Source organism: Podarcis melisellensis, assembly GCF_964234715.1.
Source record: "Podarcis melisellensis genome assembly, chromosome: 7".
NCBI lineage: Eukaryota > Metazoa > Chordata > Lepidosauria > Squamata > Lacertidae > Podarcis > Podarcis melisellensis.
In genome coordinates, this window is record NC_138539.1 from 66499146 (window position 1) to 66519941 (window position 20796).

At 45.2% G+C, this 20796-nt stretch overlaps 2 protein-coding genes across 2 annotated transcripts in view; one reads left to right on the forward strand and one right to left on the reverse strand.

Annotated features, from left to right (window-relative positions):
• Nucleotides 1-577: 577 nt before the first annotated feature.
• On the forward strand, nt 578-20279 carry LOC309373795 (MARVEL domain-containing protein 3-like; the record flags this gene model as incomplete). Its single annotated transcript, XM_081918331.1, has 4 exons — nt 578-1067; nt 4281-4402; nt 7629-7795; nt 19588-20279. The coding sequence occupies exons 2-4, from the start codon at nt 4302-4304 to the stop codon at nt 20277-20279; spliced, it is 960 nt and encodes a 319-aa protein (XP_081774457.1). The 5' UTR covers nt 578-1067; nt 4281-4301.
• Nucleotides 20192-20796, reverse strand: part of PHLPP1 (PH domain and leucine rich repeat protein phosphatase 1) — a 165320-nt gene continuing 164715 nt past the window's right edge. Inside the window, exon 18 of the transcript XR_014170161.1 lies at nt 20192-20296. The gene's annotated coding sequence lies outside the window, so the exon portion shown is untranslated. The remainder of the gene's footprint in view (nt 20297-20796) is intronic.

Below are 20796 nucleotides of genomic sequence, written 5' to 3' on the forward strand. Positions count from 1 at the left end.
GTATCAAGGGAACATAAAACCTTTCCTGAAGATCTGGACTTATGGCTTGTTGTGGAGATCCCCCAGAACAGCGTGTGTGTGAATCATTGTACCTAGCAAACTGCAATGCTTGTGCAAATGGAGCTATTGCAACCTCAAATCCCACCCCAGGTCACTACATTAAATCGCTTTATGGGAAGCAATTCATAATAATGATAATTTATTATTTATACTCCGCCCATCTGGCTGGGCTTCCCTAGCCACTCTGGGCGGCTTTCAACAAAATATTAAAATACAGTAATGCATCAAACATTAAAAGCTTCCCTAAACAGTGCTGCCTTCAGGTGTCTTCTAAAAGTCTGGTAGTTGTTGTTCTCTCTTTGACATCTGGTGGGAGGGCGTTCCACAGGATTCATAAATCAACTCTTCGCTTTTTCGCCCTCAGACCTCTCTCTCTCTTTCTCAGAGGGCCACGTTCCCTCCACAGGTGGGCTCCCTCCTTGCATTGCGTTTCTTGCAAACCCCCCTTCTCCACAGGAGCCTCGCCCTTTTGCTGCACCTGCTCCCTTTCCCGGGGCTGATTTCCCCGCCGCCACCCGCGCGCGCCCTCGCCCCTCAGAGCGCGTGGAGGCGGCGGCGGCGGCGGCCGCGCCATTCCGTCCTCCTGGGCCCGCCCCCTCCCGCTGCTGCCCTCAGGTGCCGCAGGTCACTCCTCTGGCCTTCGAGAGCCGGTGAAACTCCGGGCGGCGCCAAGCGAAACCCGCCCCTCCCCTGAGGAAGAAGAAGAAGAAGAGCCGAGGGGCGGGACCCGGGCGAGTCCTACCTGCGCGCGCTCTCCTTCCCCCCTCCGCCGCCCTCCTTCCTTCCTTTCTCTCTCTCTCCCCTTCTCTTTCTCACACACAAATAGAAAACAAGGAAATGCCGCCCTGCTGGTCTCCGGAGAGCCTCTCGGGAGGAAACAGAGGAGACTCCTGCGCCCACTTCGAGCCCGAATTCTCTTCCGACGTGCCTCCAGCAACGGCGCAAAGGTCCTGAGCGCCTGGGCTTGTTGGGAGGGCCTTGCAGAGGACTCGCTTGCCAGCGCAGAGGTGAGTCCCAGGGAAATGGGAGATAAACGCCAAACCAATAAATATAGTGTGGCTTCAGAGCAGGAGGGGGGGGGGTGTCCCCAAACCCTTTGCCAATTCCCGCCCAGTTTGAGGTTCGGGGGTTTCATGGCAGCCTCCTCCCCGCTACTAAGGTTGCCACCTGTATTTCAGTGTGAAATGCTACGTCCTGCGTCGATAACAGTATTGTGTTTCTGAATCTCTCTTTCAATCTCTGCCAAGTTAGGGGTCCTCTCCAAACACACTCTCTCTCCCCTCCCCCTCTCTATATATAAAGGAGATCGCTCCCAAAATTAGTTGAGGGTTTTTTTGGGGGGGTGAGATCACGTGTAAAAATCCCCCATAAAAAAGGACATTAAGGGAGGCAGGTTTTTGTTGGGGGGGTACAGTCTTCTGCTAGGGGGAGGGTTAGAACCTCTGTTAATTTAGTATTTTTATTGCTCCCCCTTGGCTACACCCACGCCCATCCTGTTAGGCTGCGATAGATTGTAATGGATTGCTTTGAAGTCACTTCAGAATCAGATTTTTTTGGGGGGGATCGCCCCCCAACCGCCCCGCCCTGTCGTGTATTTTGCCACAGCAAAGGTAGCAGCCCTATGCACGTCACTAGACACCTGACACCTCACTCTGTCCACACAACGGGGATCTGTTTAAATATTGTGCCTCCTCTTGCTGCAAATGGGTAGAGGTTTTTTTTGGAGTTTTAGGTAGGCTTTTGGATTGCAGAGAATGAGAAGGAGAGAGCAGCTCCCCCCCCCCAAAAAAATCTGGATGCTTTTTTCCCGCTCTTGAAACTCAGCAAATCCAACTTTGCAAAGAAGTCTATTTGCAGACTGGATGGGGGAGAAAAGAGTAGCCTGCAATCCGAACTGCCAGGTGCAGGGCAGGGCAGGGCAGCATTCCTGGAGCTCTTGCGCAGAAGGAAGAAGGCAGCTTCTCCCATCATTGGGGGAAGAAGGGCCATAGGTCAGTGCAGAAAAAGGTCCCAGGAACTGATCTTGGAGCATCACTGCTGATCAGCTTCAACAGAATTGACTTAGATGGACCCCTGGTCTGATTCTGTATAATTAGCAGCTTCCTATTTTCTTGTCACAATTGCACATTTTTGAACCTAAGCCCTTGCTTAAAGCCGCTGCTCCATAACAGAGGCCCTTGGGTGAAATCTGTCCATCTGAGCGGTATAAAGCAAAACAGTGACAACAGGAGTAGCTGGAAGAAGACTTAATTGGTTGGAATCCTGGCTCCTCCACCCAACTCCCTTCTATCCAACTACCTCAGGGGTCAGCAAACATTTTTTAGCAGAGGTCCCTCAGACCTTGTGGGGGGAGTATATTGGGGGGGATGAACGATTTTCCTATGCCCCACAAATAACTCAGAGATGCCTTTTTAATAAAAGCACACATTCTACTCATGTAAAAATATCAGGCAGGCCCTACAAATAACCCAGAGATGCATTTTAAATAAAAGGACACATTCTACTCATGTAAAAATATGCTGATTCCTGGACCGTCCGTGGGCCGGATTTCGAAGGGGATTGGGCTGGGTCCAGCCCCCGAGCCTTAAGTTTGTCTACCCATGAACTACCCTGATAGTGCACATGCTTTTTGTTACAAATGGAAAACCCCAAAACAAACAATTCCTTAGTTTCTGCAGCAGCAAGCACAGCAGGCTTTAACTCCCCATGTGATGATGATGATGAAGATTTATTATTTATACCCCACCCATCTGACTGGGTTGCCCCAGCCACTCTGGGCATCTTCCAGCATATATAAAAACATAGTAAAACATTAAGCCTTAAAAAGCTTCCCTGTACAGAGCTGCCTTCACATGTTTCCTAAATGTTATATAATTACTCCTCTCCTTAACATCTGATGGGAAGGCGTTCCACAGGGTGGGTGCCAGTACCAAGAAGGCCCTCTGCCTGGTGGAGCCCATGAGAAATAGGTTTTGACAACTGCAACATTGTTACGTATGTCTTGTATATGAGCCAGTGTATGAACCAGTCTGTAGAAGATTTTAGCTGGCTGTGCTGAAGAAAGTAAACTGGTGGTGAGCTGTACTTTCTGGGGGTGGTGTGTGTACAGAATTAAAGAAGCTGCATTTCTGAGAATTACCGTATTTTTCCATGTATAAGACGATGCTTTTTGCCAAAAAAAAAAAATTAGGTAAAAATAGAGTGTTGTCTTATACACGGATAGTGAATGCAGAGGGGGGACATGCGATTAATGGCAGCAGCAAGCAGGAGTTTGGCAGTGGCGATTGGGCAGGTGGTTGGTGGCTGCGACAAGGCCTGCTGGTGATTGACTGCGGCAAGTGGGTGGGTGGGTTGTTGGTGGCAGTGAGTGGGCAGGCAATTGGTGGCTGCAGCAAGGTGTGCAGTCTTCAGTGGCTGTGGCAAGCGATTGGCAGTGGCAGGCAGGCAGGTGAGTGATTGGCGGACGTGACCTCCCCTAGCCCCCCCCCCAAAAGTTAAACAACTTAATTTCTTAATTTTGGGTTTTAAAAAAATAGGGGTCGTCTTATACATGGGGCCATCTTATACATGGAAAAATACGCTAGTTTTTATCATTGTTTTTGATGGTTCCACATTTTAAATGAATGATTTTGGAACTGGGTATAGAGCTCTCTATTCATTTCGTTCCCATGTACAGTGGTACCTCGGCTTACATACGCTTCAGGTTACAGACTCTGCTAACCCAGAAATAGAACCTCGGGTTAAGAACTTTGCTTCAGGATGAGAACAGAATTGTGCTCCGGCGGCAACAGGAGGCCCCATTAGCTAAAGTGGTGCTTCAAGTTAAGAACAGACCTCCAGGACAAATTAAGTTCTTAACCTGAGGTACCACTGTATGGGTTTTGCTGATGCTTAAAATAAAACGGGATTTCCCTCTCCATTTGTTTTTAGTATTTCTCTCATTTCCCCCCCCATTAGTGTTTTCCTAACTTTCACAGCTTCAGATTATATGAGGGTTGTGGTTTTTTACCTTTGAGGGCTTGGTAGGTCCTCTGCTCACTTTGACACATAGGACACCACAAGCTTTAAAAGGACTACAGTTGCAGTTTGCTTACATAGAATTCTCCCCACCCCTACATATACCTCCTTTGTCTTCCTTACTAATAAATGTAATTTTGTTTTGCAAACGCTAGTCATTCAGCAAACTGAATCCATAGATTTTGTGTTTTCTGTACCTGCAGACAACTTCAGCGAGGCAGAAGATGGCTCACTCAGAGAGACCTCATCACAATACAGATTACAGACAGAGGGAGAGCCGATATATTGAAGAAAGAAATAGGAAACCGTATCCTTCAAATGGAAGGTAAGTTTAAAAAATGAAAATGGGACACAGTCAGGAAGCAGGGAGCCAACTAATGCACAGTATGCCATATTTCTCCTACTCTTTGGGGTCCATCATGCCACTTTAAACAGCCGTGGCTTTCCCCCAAAGCATCCTGGGAGTTGTAGTTTGTTAAGAGTAGTGCAGATGGAGCTGTCTTCATGGGTGATATCCAAGCCAGAAAAGGCGTCACCGTGGGGACAGGGAGTAACAACTCATTCCAGTATCTTTCCATGCATGACATTATAATAGTTCTGCGTACTGGGAAAGGATGGCATTGTTATGAAAGAAGGTGACTGAGGTTGCGGTCCTGTGCACACACATAAATTGGCACTCGCTTGTATTTTCTGCTTCCTTCTTATAAAGGAGTGGCTGAGCCATTTGAGAACATTCCAATGCAACACAATACAAAGTCATGGTTATATTTTGCTGGCTTCTTAACATTCACGTGAGCATCCATTTAGATGTAAATAGTCTCCTTTCACGGTGGAGGGGAGGGACACTGAATTAAAAATATGTATGCCCTCCCTCTATTTACAATCCACTGAGGCTGCATTATTCTAAAGCATTAGACTTTTTAATATATTTATATTTTATTTTAATACAGTGGTACCTCGGGTTACATACGCTTCAGGTTACAGACGCTTCATGTTACAGACTCCGCTAACCCAGAAATAGTACCTCGGGTTAAGAACTTTGCTTCAGGATGAGAACAGAAATCGTGCTCCGGTGGCATGGCAGCAGCAGGAGGCCCCATTAGCTAAAGTGGTGCTTCAGGTTAAAAACAGTTTCAGGTTAAGAATGGACCTCCGGAACGGATTTAAGTACTTAACCTGAGGTACCACTGTATATGGACGCGGGTGGCGCTGTGGGTTAAACCACAGAGCGTAGGACTTGCCGATCAGAAGGTCGGCGGTTCGAATCCCTGCAATGGGGTGAATTCCCGTTGCTCGGTCCCTGCTCCTGCCAACCTAGCAGTACGAAAGCACGTCAAAGTGCAAGTAGATAAATAGGTCCTGCTCCGGCAGGAAGGTAAACGACATTTCTGTGCGCTGCTCTGGTTTGCCAGAAGTGGCTTAGTCATGCTGGCCACATGACCTGGAAGCTGTACACCGGCTCCCTCGGCCAATAAAGCAAGATGAGTGCCGCAACCCCGGAGTCAGTCACGACTGGACCTAATGGGCAGGGATCCCTTTACCTTTACCACTGTATATATATAGAGAGAGAGAGAGCGTGCGCGCAAGCGTTTAAATGAGGCAATTTCAAAGTCTTCCAGGAACTCTCTTTTCTCTGGAAATACAGCTAACCACCATGGTTGTTGGGACAGAGCTCACATTTGTGATCACTGTCACTCTTAGTGGTGCATCTTATTTTCTGGCATGTGGCTTGTTTAAAAGAGGGAGGCAGCTGCGTTGCTGGTGTCCAAGGGATTGCTCTCTGTTTAGTAGAAAGACTTATAAATCACACAGCTTATGTTGCACAGCTGTTCAGTGCAAAAAACACAAAACCTAAAGGTCAAGGAGGTGGGGAGGAAGGGTTACTGCCCTGCCAGACTTTAACATCTTGACACCTATGCCTACAACCAATTGATTAATTTGTTCCTATAGATCATATTCATTAGAAGAGATAAGCTAGCGGCAAAGTGGGTGATGCTTCTAATTGGTGACAGTGTAGCTTGTATGCAGGACCACGGTAATTAATGTCTGCTGATTACAGTTGCATTGGTGTACTTGTAATTCTGCCAATGAGAACAGATGAATGCAAAAGATGCTAGGACTGGAAAATCTAATTGAGTGAATAAATGATGGCTTAGGGTTGGAATAATAATTAAAATAAGAAATACGAAGAACATTAAGCGAAAGCCAATAAGAGTTAATTCAGTAAACTTTGAAAACAAGTTTGCAGAGCTGTAGTAACCTATATGACCAAGGGCAAGCATGATAGCTATTATGGAAAGGGGCTAAAATGCTGTTAATTGTACCTTTTAAATAATGGGGAACTTCACCCCCCCCCCCCCCATGCACAGAGCCTTGTTAATATTCAGTGTTAAAACCCAAAGCCAAAGTGAAGACCTACAAAAAGGAAATAGCCTTTACATATTCATAACAAGGAGAGACAATTTTTTTCTGCTGAAGACCTTCTTAAATCACCCAAGTGCTCATAATCTAGAATGAAGAACAGACAAGCAGGCCAGGTGGTTCAGCCCCCTCCAAGTCCCATATTATATTTTGACAGGTGGATGGGGCCACCTGCTTGTCAATAACCTGACATCAACATCATGTCAGTTGAAGCATTTTAAATCAAACCATGCAAGCAAAGGCATAGCTCTTTGCAAGGGCTGCAGACCAGCTGATTGTCAGCACTTGCAAAGAAACAAGAATTTACAGGTACCACTTATCAGCAATGCCTGCAAACTCATCTTTCAGCAGGGAGCTATTTTCAGCTGACCCACACCTGACATGTTTGCAGGGCATGGCTTGCAAAAATGGCCTCAAAGGCCAAATAGGGTCTACCAGCCCTAATTAGGTGGGTTAGGGGTTGCCTGCCATTATTTAAAAGGGGACATGGGTGGCGGTGTGGTCTAAACCACTGAAATTCTTGGGCTTGCTGATCAGGAGGTTGGCGGTTCGAATCCACGCGATGGGGGCTCCAGTTGCTCTGTCCCAGCTTCTGCCAACCTAGCAATTCGAAAGCACGCCAGTGCAATTAGATAAATAGGTACTGCTGAGGTGGGAAGGTAAATGGCATTTCCGTGCGCTCTGGTTTCCGTCATGGTGTTCTGTTGTGCCAGAAGCAGTTTAGTCATGCTGGCCACCTGACCCAGAAAGCTGTCTGTGGACAAACGCTGGCTCCTTCAGCCTGAAAGCGAGATGAGCGCTGCAACCCCATAGTCACTCTAGGGGCCTTTTACCTTTTCACTATTTAAAACCATAAGAAGTGTTCAGGTGTGCCAAATCTCCACTGAAAGGGCATTCCACAGTGTGGTGCCATCACTGAGGTGTCCCCGCTCTTTGCTGCTGTCCTCTCGGTGTTGGACAGCAGAGGATTCCAGAGCAGGGTTTCAAACAATAAAGGGAGTATTTGGTGGGAGAGAACATATGGGAGAATCTATGACCTTGAAAAGTGGTGTAGAAATCACTTTTAAGTAAAATAAGTTTTAAGAAGGCGATGCTTAAGGTATCAGTTCTTTATCCTTCTCCACCTGTAGGTCACCAGAAGGAACAATGGAAAATCCTAGATATCCCACAGCTTTTGCAGACCCTCACCAAAACAATCCAGGAACAGCTCAGGAATATGTTGATTCTTCACCACCGTTGTTTTATCCTCGAAAAGAGACTTTTTCTGAGAAGTGCTCAAACCTGTGTTCAAGAAGAGGTATGCAAACATTTGTCTTACTCTACTCCAGTGTTTCCCAACCTTGGGCCTCCAGCTGTTTTTGAACTACAATTCCCATCATCCCTGACCACTGGTCTTGCTAGCTAGGGATGATGGGAATTGTAGGCCATAAACATCTGGAGGCCCAAGGTTGGGAAACACTGCTCTACTCAATCGCATCCTTTGATCCACAAAGTTGTTTAAAGTGGGTCTTTTGTTGGGGGAGCAGAAAGAATAAGAGGTTTCAGCTTTCCCTGAACTGTTCCTCAGGCAGAACAAAGAACAGGAGGAGATCAAGTAATTTAAATTCACAGCTTGCAGCCAAATCCAATTTTATAACAAACGGGGGCACTTACTGGCCACACCTGGCTAGCAACCTCCTAGCATATCAAATAGTCATTGATAAAGGTTTAAAGAGCCGCAGGTTTTCACATACATCTTCAGTGACCCCAGGGAGTCAAATGTTTCAGTTTTTTCCATTATTTGGAGAATCCAGCATGACTGCATATTTCAGTGCCCTTGCTGAAAGGATGGTAATGATACACGGCCGATTTCATTTCTTGGGATTAAATAACAGTATGTGTCCCCTTTCCCAAACTCCTAGCCAAAAGTTGTAAAGGCAATGGAGAATGATACCTTGGCCATCTCAGTCTGTTTTTTTAACAGTGTTGTGCGTTTGGCTCCATTGCTTGGAATCAGGTGCTCAGTCTGAAGCTATGACGCACACCTTTAAATGCTTACCTTGGATTACGCACAGCTGAATTTACTCAACATTCAGTTTCCAGCACAGTAGCCAGATTTCATCATTTCGTGACTTGTGTTTTCTTCTCAGCACACAACACAGTTTATGAGATTGTGTCGTGAGTTGTAAGCTTGAGAGAACCTTTAGGATACTGATTCTCCACCATGCACCTCAGCGAAATAAATTATCATGAGTCTCTTACAAAATTCACCTCATATGACTATTTTAAATATCTCACTAGAGTCATTTCAGCTTTGGATTTTGACAGTTATTTTTAGTTCATGCCTTAAATTCCAGCCTTCCACTCCCTTGGCCCTTTTTGAAGTTTCACCTCAGCCAAAGTGAAGTTCAGCTTCCGGCAGCAGCTGAATGTCGGCCTTTTTGGTGTGTGGCTACTCTTCCCTTGTCAGTCCGTTAATGTTATGTGACATCAAGGCATCTCAAGCTATATAGCAAAGTGAAGTTTCCTGCAGCTCATTCTGAGCTTATTACAGGCATTTGGGCATTATTTCTTGCCCTCTCCCAAAATTCTCCCCTTTGACCTTCTCAAGGGAAGCAAGAACTGCCCAGTCTTGGGCGTATTTATTTACAAGTGAGTTCCATTTGTTCAATGGAACTGCCAACTAAAAAGCCTTCTACCCTTGGCTTCTCCCCAGCATGCTCACTTGGCAGGAGGAAACTAAAGAGAATTTCAAGCTGTTTTCTGTATCCTGCCCCCCCCAGCCCAGCCCAATCAAGCTCTCTCTTGGGTCCTCAGAAGTTGTGGTCATCTTTTTAAAAAAGAACATATTTAGCTTATTTGATGTTAGTTGCGATCATCCAATACCAGGGCCTGCCCAATAAATTTTGCTGCCTGAGGCAAATGGCACCTACACCCCCAAGATCAATTGAGTTACAGTGGTACCTCGGGTTAAGTACTTAATTCGTTCCGGAGGTCCGTTCTTAACCTGAAACTGTTCTTAACCTGAAGCACCACTTTAGCTAATGGGGCCTCCTGCTGCTGTCACACCGCCGGAGCACGATTTCCGTTCTCATCCTGAAGCAAAGTTCTTAACCTGAAGCACTATTTCTGGGTTAGCGGAGTCTGTAACCTGAAGCGTATGTAACCTGAAGCGTATGTAGCCTGATGCAATTTTTTTTAAAAAAAATCCCACAAACCCCTCTCCCCCACACCCCTTGCTAGCAGTAACAATGCAGCATTAATAAATTAAATAACTACTTAAATGTACTGCTCTCGTGGCACCCAACATCAACTGCCTGGGGAAGATGCCTCACTCTATCCAATGACAGGGCCGTGCCTGTGCAAATATTAAGCTTTAAAGAAAGACCCATAAGGTTTTTTACTGCGGGGTAGAGGTAGATGGTAGCTTCTCCTCTTTTTTCCTCACTTTCTGGAGAGTGGACAAGGTGGGGTGAAAGTAAACGAGCCAGCTTCTTTTTCGCTATCAAATATTAAGAATGCAGTGGATCGGATTCCTAGAAATTCCAACCAGCTGGGGAGGACAACTCCTCTGAGTATTTAGGAATGAATGTCTATATCAGACCTACCTGGCCCTGAAGCAGAACAAAAAGTTGAAGTGTGGATTTGGCAACCTTTTGCGATATGGTGGCTGCTTGGGGTGCTTCCAGACAGAAATGGATTGTGGGACCAGTGCTCCTCTTGCATGACAATTTTTTTCGGCATCCTCACAATGTTATTGGTATCTAAATACCAGCCTGTCTTTCCTTCCCCAATCCGGATTTTCCCGTTATGTGGAAAATCTGATAAAATACATTGTCTGCAATACCAAACACCTGTCTCCTGGAAGCACCCTTAATGTTATTGGAGAGCAGCTGCAACCAGAGAGGAGTTATCTGATTTGGTAAGCATTATCACATTCTCATGACCATACAGAAATGTGATGTTTGTCGTAGGCTGCAGTACATGGGACTAACTTCTGAGCACACATGTATAGAATCGTGCTGTGAATCCGCATTATCCAGTTATCTAATAAATAGCTCTCCCTTTGGATATAATCACATATCAAATGGGTAAGAAGACTTCTTTGTGGTTAATATGAATTCATCTGCCATAGTAAAATACCTAGTAATTTTTTCCATCACTGGTATGCCTAGAGCTTATTAGAGGTCTAGAGACCAGAGATTAGAGGTGGATCTCTGGACTTGATGAAGTGGTCTTGCTGTTTTTCAGTACCATTTTTAGCTATTTCAGTCTACAGGTAGGTGTGTGTTTTAAATGGTGCATTGCTTTCCATGTTTGAACAACTAGATCTACCGAGAGAGAGATTAATAGTTTTGTAAAGTCAAGCATATGTCAATTATGTTTACTCGGAGAACCTCTTTTTGATAGAATGAGCACAAACTTGAGTGTGCTTTATAGGTGGAAGGCAAGAATAAATGGAACTCTTTCAACAGTTTGACAGAAAGGGGGGGGATTGCCTTAAGAGAATATTGTGAGCTTGAAAGAGATTTCAGAGTAAAAGTTGGTCTAGAAAAGGATTGCAGAGAGAGCTAAACTCTAAAATAGGATGGCATTTTGCAAAACGACCAGATTGTTACCATTAGCCAAATAAATGTATAGTCGGTTCTGCAGGCATTATCAGATTCTGAGGCTACGGTTCTGTGTCTGCTTACCTGAGAGTAAGTGTCATTGAATTCAATGGAACTTGAGTCTGAATAAATGTGTATAGAATAATTCTGTTGTGTGAATGCCCCAGGTGAAATGACTTGGGGGAAGACCTTCCTTGCAGGTACAATCTCCTGTTGTTGTTGTTGTCTATAATAATAATACAAAAAATGCTCCTCCATTGGGCAGTTCCAGATTATTCACTCACACACATATGTGCCAGCTTCCTTGCCATTCTTTCTTCACAAAGCAAGTACCCTGCTTCCTTGACCACGGCTATTCCCTGCCTTCCGTCTTCAGTGTCACCTGTGTGCCCCCAACAAGGGCACTTCCCATTTGCAAATTAGCAAGTGACTAAATTGAATCCCATCAGCAAATAAAATTAGGATATAGCTATAAAGTGATTTCCCCCTCCTTCCCCCGGGATATGCTCATGCATTAATAAGCCAGCATAAATTCATGTGTGTCTGAAAGCTACTCTTCCCCCCGCTTAACAACCAGAACATTTAATCAGAATCTTAAAGGAACTGGAACAGAGGTCAACTGCCCTAAGAAGAAGTGCATCCTTATTTTTGGGATCGAGGTGCTGTGTCAAAACTAACCAGATCTCTGCCTTAAAAAAAATAATCAAATTCCGTGACTGGCAAATATATGAGAATGAACTGTGCATATAAATACTATATGCATGTATCTGCGTTTATGGGTTTTGTTTTGTTTTTTAATGGAGTTAGGGAAACATGCTAGCAAATCTGTATATATAACTCAGGAGATATTTCCCTGCATGTAGAAAGCTTTTTATATATACACGCTGTGCTTCTTCCCTTGTTTTGTTTAATTTGTGATCCACCCTCATAGGGTACTAGATGGTTATGGAAGGTATGGAAATGTTGATGACAACAACAACAAATAAATAACTTTCATAGTTCTGTATCTCACAGGCATGTAGCCTTAACTTTCTACCCTTAGTCTCCTGTATTCCCTTTGTTGCTGATTTATGACCCTTCTCCCTTTACAAAGTTGCAGAAATAAGGCTCTTCCTCCCCCATCTTCTCAGCAAAAACCATGGTCCATGCCCTGAACATCCCTTTCCTAGATTTCTGCAACCTTCTCCTATCTTGTATTCCATTGCACACACACACACCCTTCATCCCAGTAGAGTGTTCAGGGGCAAAAAGATAATTCAACTAGCCTAATAATTCAACTAGCTGCTTTTTAAAAGGGAATTGAAAGGGCTCTTGGACGCAGAATTTATTTTCTTTCTTCAATTCCAGTGAAGAAAGTGGTCTGAGCAAGAGCGAGACCCATGAATGCTGCCTTTAGGTCTTGTGAGGAAAGCCAGGATACTGTGAAAATAAATAAATATTGTTTCCTTCATTCCTTTTTGAGCACTGCTCCTCTGGGGCCCTCCCTCAGGACCACAGCTTCAGCGCTTTCGGGTTTTCCTTTAAAATCCTCTAAATTCCACTTCTCAGAGCACACAGCATCTTTGTTACTTCTCTCTGATGAATCGAGCAAGTGTTTTGATACTGATAGAAATCGCTGTGGGGTGAATATTGGAACTATTGTTATGGCATGCTTAGGCCTTAGTTGAACTCACTTCGAGCTGGAGGAGCAAAGAAGCCCTCCGTTGGATTCTGTAACCTTCAGGGTCTTGTATTTTAGGTCATTTCAGATTGCTTGGGATCCGTAAGCATTTCTGTAAGAATACAGCTGACATAAGCTTGGATCCGGACTAAGGCTGCAATCCAAATGCCCCTTAGTCTGGCCTAGTTTTGAGTGGAGACATCCTTCTCCTTGCTTCACCTGCACAGACTTTCTGGCTAAATGTGCAGGTAGATGGAAGCCTTGCCTGCTAGTAAGAGATGCTGTTCACAGTTTTGTGTTGCCCTCTTTGGGGAATCGGCCTTGGGAGAAAAGTTACAGGAATGTGAGAAGAGGCGAGGACAAACAGGCAGGGTGGAAGAAGTCGAGGAGACTCCATAACACTTGGGTCTCCAGGTAAAAGAGAAACCAAACCACATTTCCTCTCACCTGAGACTCAAAGAAGTAAGATAGGACGACACGCTGGCTGGTTGCTATTGGTAGCCTCACATCCCTTACCGCCCTCCTACAATTTATTTTTAAGATTTTCCTTAAACCTTACATAATGTGAAATGCACTGGCCATCAGTGTAGGCTGTTTCAAAACAGGGGTTATGTGAGCAGCCAATAATCCGGCGGCTGCATTTTGGACCAGTTGAATCTTCTGAAAAGTCTTCAGGGGCAGCCCATGTAGAGTGCATTGGGATAGTCCAGCCTGGAGGCTACCAGAGCATGGAGAACAGTGGCCAACTCACCTCTGTCCGAAGGGATCCAATAAGCCCATTTAGGGCCACGATGGAAGAACGGGGTGTTTGGGAGATGACCTCAGTTGCGTGCAACAGCACATACCTTGTGTCAGCTAGGTTTGCATTTAGCTAGAATGCTCACTTTAGCCTTACTCACATGGCTGTTTTAGAGTGGAAAAATCCCCCTCAGTGTGCTGCTATATATAATAATAATATAATAAGTATATCAAACTTGGCTTATATTTTCATTACTGCTTTGCGACCACAGTATTGGATAGGTGTTTGCAGGTATTGCCAAGCAACTAAGGAGGATCAATAGGGACATGGGCTGAGGACCTTCCCTTCTCCGTAATATTAGCACCCTGACATTCCTGCAGACCTGTCTATCCAGAATCTCTGTTTTGGACTGAAGCATATAATAAAAAAACAGCATCTTAAGGCAGTGGGCAGTGATTGAACCTGGTCTATACTTAGAAAGGTAAAGGGACCCCTGACCATTAGGTCCAGTCGTAACCGACTCTGGGGTTGCGGCGCCAGGGAGCCGAGGGAGCTGGCATACAGCTTCGGGTCATGTGGCCAGCATGACTAAGCCGCTTCTGACGAACCAGAGCAGCGCACGGAAACGCCGTTTACCTTCCCACCACAGTGGTACCTATTTATCTACTTGCACTTTGATGTGCTTTCGAACTGCTAGGTTGGCAGGAGCAGGGACTGAACAAGAGGAGCTCACCCCGTCATGGGGATTCGAACCGCCAACCTTCTGATCGGCAAGTCCTAGACTCTGTGGTTTAACCGACAGCGCCACCTGCGTCCCTGATCTATACTTAGGAGAAGTATAAAAAGGAGGGTATAAACTTAAGCTGGAGGAAAGGAGTCCGATTGGATTTTTGAACAAAAGTTTCCCTTTTTAAAATGCAAAAATAAAAATACCCACTGCTCCAGTTGTAGAGAACTCAGGCACATCTATGAAGGTATGCAGACAAACATTGCCCTAATATGATAAAACAAACCAAGCGACTAACTGCCGCCTCTCACTTTGTGGCAGCTCATATAAATAAAAGACAGGTTTTGCAAGCTTCCTCCACAAATAGAAGGCAGGTACAATTGGCAGTTAACTTCTAGGTGGTACACTTTGTTAAGAATCTCTCTGTGACTGATCAAACTCTGCAGGCCTTCGGGGAAGCTAGGTTTTGTATTTTGGGTCATTTCAGACTGTTGGCGTCGTCTACGCATTTCTGTAAGTATACACAAGCTTGCATCCAGACTAAGGCTGCAACCCAAATGCCCCTTACTCTGGGCTAGTTTTGAGTGGAGACATCCTTCTGCTTGCCTGTGCCATTCCACCTGCGCAGACTTTCCAGCCAAACATGCAGGTATTTGGGAGCCTCGCCTGTTAGTAAGGGAGGCTTCCTCCACAGGAAGCAAAACACAAGGCAGGTAGTCGGCAGTTAGGTGGTGCAAGAGATCAAACTATGCAGCATGAAAGTGTTACTCTGGGTAGACATTTGTTTATCCTAACCTGCCCCCAAGTGGCTAAGTAATAAATTGGTATTGCTTTAGGGAAGCCTTGGTCATTTATTTGCACTATGCATAACTGCATTTAAAACTTACTTTCTGCAGCCATTGAGTCTTCCTGTACATTTGAGGAGAGGCATAGAGTTAAGTTAATTAGCTATCCACACGACAAATTTACAGGGACTTTCTGCTGGTTTTGCTCAGGCTTTTCCAACTTCCAAACTGCAAGGTTGTGAAGTCTCCCTGGGCACATTTCTCCCAACATTCAGAAGATTAATCAAGACCTTTAGTGAGTGCCTCTTCTAAAGACAGTGGTAGTGGTTCCTTGCCTCCCCCTCCCCACTTTTATAATGATATATGTTATGTCTCTAAGTTGGTTGCAGACCCTGTTTTCCAGGGACATCCCAGATTTAGAGAAGTCATACTGGTTTCTGATTTTATCCTGTAATGTCCCACTTTTCCTTAGGATGTCCCTATTTTTGTTGGAGGACATGAATTTATCCCACCCTGAGCCTTTTGAAGGCAATTCTGTATAGGGAAGGGGTTTTTTGTGTTTAACGCTTTATTATGTTTTTATGTATGTTGGAGGCTGCCCAGTGTGCAACCCAATTAAGATGTGTGGGGTATTATCACAACAGAATGGGACATCCCTATTTTCATCACAGAAATGTTTGAGCGTATGTGGTTGCACAACAGGTAAATAGTTACATTAAGAGAGAGGCCTTTATTATGCCAGACTAATGGGAAAAGATTGCACTTGTGCGTATCCCTAACCCCTTCTTGACACCAGATACTGTGTCTGGAGTAACAAGCTGCATTTCTGCAACTAAACCTAAATGGAAAAATATCCAGTCAATGAACTTGGTCTGAGAGCCAGTTTGGTGTAGACATTGGAAGTGTTAGTTGAGACATGGCGAGACCAGGGCTAAATCTCCACTCAATCGTGAAGCTTAGTGAGCGAGTTTTGGCCAGTCACTCTACCCAACAGGGTGGTTTGTTCATAATGTTGTTGTTTAAAAAAAAAATTATTGAGGGTTTCTTTGTTACAAACAGATAAACAGGAAACAGTACATCCATTGTCTCCACTTTCAGTTCATAATCTTTTTCACGGTTTGGTGAGAGACATTTTTGTCATAGACTTCTTGCAGTTGGGGGAAAGCGGGATTGATGGAGATATTGTTCTTTTGTTCTATTGTCTATTCTTAGTGTAGGGAAGGTTGTGTCAGCATCACATGGTAGGTCCTTTGTGTATTTATTTATTTATTCATTAATTTTTATTGATATTGCAAGAGGTATGGGGTTCCCAAGCTAGGTTGGTTGTGTTTATATTACAGTGGTACCTCGGGTTACAGACGCTTCAGGTAACCTGCTAACCCAGAAATAGTACCTCGGGTTAAGAACTTTGCTTCAGGATGAGAACAGAAATTGCTTGTGGTGGCATGGCAGCAGCGCATTAGCTAAAGTGGTACCTCAGGTTAAGAACAGTTTCAGGTTAAGAACGGACCTCCAGAACGAATTAAGTTCTTAACCCGAGGTACCACTGTATGTCCCAAGGTTGCGTTATATTGATTTGTATGCTGTTGCAAGGAATAGGTCATTTCCCTGTTGTGTTGCGAGTGTGTAATAAAGGGGAATCACACTGGGGTGAAGGCATCCTCTGTAGCTTGTCCCAGTGCTAGTTTGAGTTTGTTGGTTAACTTTTCTAATAGGGCAGTTTCCCATACGTGATCCATGTTCACTCCTGATAGGCCCTTCCAGTGTCTAGTTATGAAAGTGCTGCTGAAAGTGACTTACGAGTTCCTTGTAATGTGCTTGTGTGTTGTGGCCTGGAAGGTATTTAATAGGCAGCCCCGGCCTATGTTGTACCAGCATTGCAAGGAGGCCTAAGCTATAGCACCTTCCCAAACCCCCATTGCTGATTTACTCTTTCTGGCACAGTAATACAAAAATAACTTACTAAGAACACGCCTCAGAATAATGTAGGTCAAATGTACTCAAGGCCTGTTTTATCAGTGTTTTTTGGGGTGGGGGGAGAGATGGCTTAATATTTGGGCCTTACACTCTGGCCTCACTTGGAATCCCAGTGGGTGCTGATTCAGAGCTCCTGGCAGAGATCATTCACTCCACCAAAAATTGTTTTGGAAGAAGTTCTGAAATGACTTCAGAAGGTCCTCTGTGCATCCTGGTTTACTGAAATTCTGCCACTGCAAGGCATAACAACCGCCTTGAGTCCCTTCCAGTAGCTGGGAGGATTGTAAGCTTCGTACTAAAAAGTCTTCCAATGGCTGTTGCAAAGGCCTGGTGTTTCAAACAGACAACACTAGACTCTTCAAATTCTGTACAGTGTGCTAGCAGCCCTAATTTGATTCCCCTTCCCTTCACTCTCTTCTTGCCTTGTTTCATGGTAGGAGCACTCTCGTTTAAGAGAATCTGGACTCTGGAAGATGTTCAAGAAGTCAAACATAACAGCATTAAAACCCTAATCGGGACTCCTACGGTTGTCAACCCAATGCCTTGGGGGAAGCCCACAACCATGCGATGATGAAGGCAATAACCCTTTTTTTATTGCTGTTCATCAGTGACTGACATGCAGCCTTGCAGCATATAGGCAATTATGGCTTGTAACCATTGATGAAGGGACACGGGTGGCGCTGTGGTCTAAACCACAGAGCCTAGGGCTTGCCAACCTAGCAGTTCAAAAGCACACCAGTGCAAGCAGACCCTTGGGGTCCCTTCCAACTCTACAATTCTATGATTTCCTCTAAATTGGTTCCTGGTTATTTCTGAGCCAGTCAGTCCCTTTAACTATCCCAGTCACAACCTGTTAGGGGTTTAAAGGATTGCCTTCTCCCGCACAATACCCTGACTCCTCCCAGTCTAAATTGCTAGCACATTTGTAAAGCTAAGCAGGGCCTGGTAAAGCTTCAAACTGGATGGGGAACTGTTGAGATTCCTGCATAGCAGGGGGTTGGACTAGATGACCCTCAAGTTCCCTTCCAACTCTATGATTCTATGACTGGTCAAGATCCTTGGAGAAGACCCTATTCTCTATCCCACCAGTGGGTGGGCATATGGAGCAGCTTTTTCAGAGGCAGCATCCACACGGAACCACAAGGCAGCCTCACCTCAATGCTTTCTCTCTTTTCAACACTTGTGAAAACTTTTTAGTATTGGTTACTTTTCACATCCCAACCTGAGTTGTATGTTATTTAAGCGGCCGGGTGTGCATTCTGCGTTTTCTCTCCTGTTCCCGTGATTAACTGTGGCAGACTAGGTTGCTTTATTTGGGTTTGTTTGTAATATGCTGCTGCTTCCCTGTCCTTTTTTTGGGGGGGGGGGAGTAAAGTACATAAAAACTTCTTAACTCTGTTATTTTTTTAAATGGCTATTATCCTATGGTGGAAGCTTCAAAATGGCCATGCTATCTTGTGATAACTGCAGACATTGCATAACTAAATACAGTTGGCTGTTGATGGATGAATGGAAAATTTAGACAAGAGCTACCATTATTGTTACAGATTTGGCTCATGCGTGGGTCTCGTAGCAAGGACCCCAAGACAAAGAGTGTCTTATGTCGTGAAGCTGTTCCATGGCTTGTGCAGTTTTGTATCACTGAATGCAACAAACTCCCCTTCAGTGGATTATTTTAAGCAGAGGCCAGATAGTCACCTAGCAGCTGTGGTGGTGCTGTGGTCTAAACCAGTGGGCCTCTTGGGCTTGCTGATCAAAAGGTCAGCGGTTTGAATTCCCGCGAGCTTCCATTGCTCTGTCCCAGCTCCTGCCAACCTAGCAGTTCAAAAGCACACCAGTGGAAGTAAATAAATAGGTACTGCTGCAACAGGAAGGTAAATGGTGTTTCTGTGCGCTCTGGTTTCCGTCATGGTTGCGGCAGAAGCCGTTTAGTCGTGCTGCCCACATGACCCGGAAAGTTGTCTATGGACAAACGCCAGCTACCTCGACCTGAAGGTGAGATGAGTGCCGGACCCCATAATTGCCTTTCACTGGACTTAACCGTCCAGGGGCCCTTTACCTTTTTTTACTTCACCTTTTCTTATCTTCAGCCGGTTGAATTATATGCCATTGCAGGTCTCTTCTCCCATACGACGTCAGGGAGAAGGCTAGAACCATCTTCCAAACATCTACCTTGTTTAGAATATGGGCCAGTTTTCCATTATAAACCACCCTTCCAACTTTAGTAGTACAGGTCAGGAACAATTTTACCATGCAATGAGCTGTGAGTGCAATCCAAGCCTGAGACACAGTTACCCTGCAGATCCCAGAAACCTTTGTGTGCTCCGGTAAAATGGTGGGTTTTTATCAATCGGTAATCATACTCTGCACGATTGTGCTGGGCTATTTGACCAAACTGGATTTATGTTTTAGTCTTATGTGTGGTTCAGATTTAGTGTTAACATTACTGCACTTATGTCCTCGTTGCTTGTGCCCTTTATTTTACAGGAGGGTTTTGACACTTAAAGATAACCGATAAATAAACACACAGACATGAGTTTTTCTGCAGCAAAACTATTCAGAGGCATGGATTTATACAAGGAATATTAACTCTCCCCTCTCTTTCTCTGCAGGAATCTTGCAGTTCGTTGAAATCACACTAAACATTTTGGTGCTGGTCTGCATAGGAGCAGCTCAGGCATCCATTTCTGGCTTCACCTCCATGGGAGGCCTGGGCTCCTTCAACATCAATTCCGCCTACAGCCCCTTTGAAGGGGTAGAGTTGCAAGAGGTGAGGGACCTGGACATGCAGTTCAACCAGATGAGAGCTCCTTGCGTCTACGGCGGCGTGGCCTTCAGCCTAACACTGCTGTGCCTTACCATCCTCTTCCTCGTCGCCGGAGGGAAGCCCATCCATCGCCTCTCGGTCCGGTTGCTCATCACGGAATGCCTCTTCGACATCCTCGCTTGCCTGGCGTACATAGTGGCCGTGGGCCTCTACCTCCACTTTGTCCTGCAAGTCAACGCAACGGAGGTGTGCAAGAAAAGAGAGAGGCTTTACGCCAGGCGAGGCTACACATCCATGAACTGCAGCGTGCAAGGCGGAGATGCTTCTGTGGCTCTCTTTGGCCTCCTGGTGGCTTGCCTGTATTTCGCAAGCACTGTGGTCTGTTTCCTCACCATTCGGAGCGTACGGGAGTTCCAGAGGCAGGCGGCGAAGGTGCAGTACAGCCTTGAAAGGACCTACAGCGAGGGAGACCAGCACAAGGCCTACAAGAGGCCAGAAAGCATCGACGGGGCTAGGACCTTTGCCACCCTGGTGTAGCCAACGCTAGGACGACACTGTGAAGAAACACATTGGGAATGGATTGTTTTCCTGCTGCTGAAAGTTAGCCATCAATCGGAGTTGCCGAACTGCATTTTTTAAGTCGGGCAACATAATATATATATTTTTTGTGCAAAAAAGGATGTGTTTGTGCAAGTAATTCTAGATTTCCTTACTGTGTCGATGGGCTTGTTTTTAAATGGACTAATTGCATCTCTGCTGTGACTTGGTCTAATAAGGACTGCTTCTACTAGGCTCAGTGATGCTACCACTGGTTTCCTGCGACAGGCTTCAGGACTGCATCTGCATTGATAGGAGAAACAGGGCTTCTTCCCACAAGAGGTTGGAAATTGATCACTTAAGGAAATGGGGTTGAAGGAAGGCAGGTAAGCAGCAAGGGGCTGCCAGGGTCTACAAAGCACACTGGTCAAGAGAGAAGGAAGAATGGAGGGCTCCAATGCAAGAGTCTAAATGACAATGCTTGACTATTGTGGGCTTTCAAGTCCACTCATCAGAA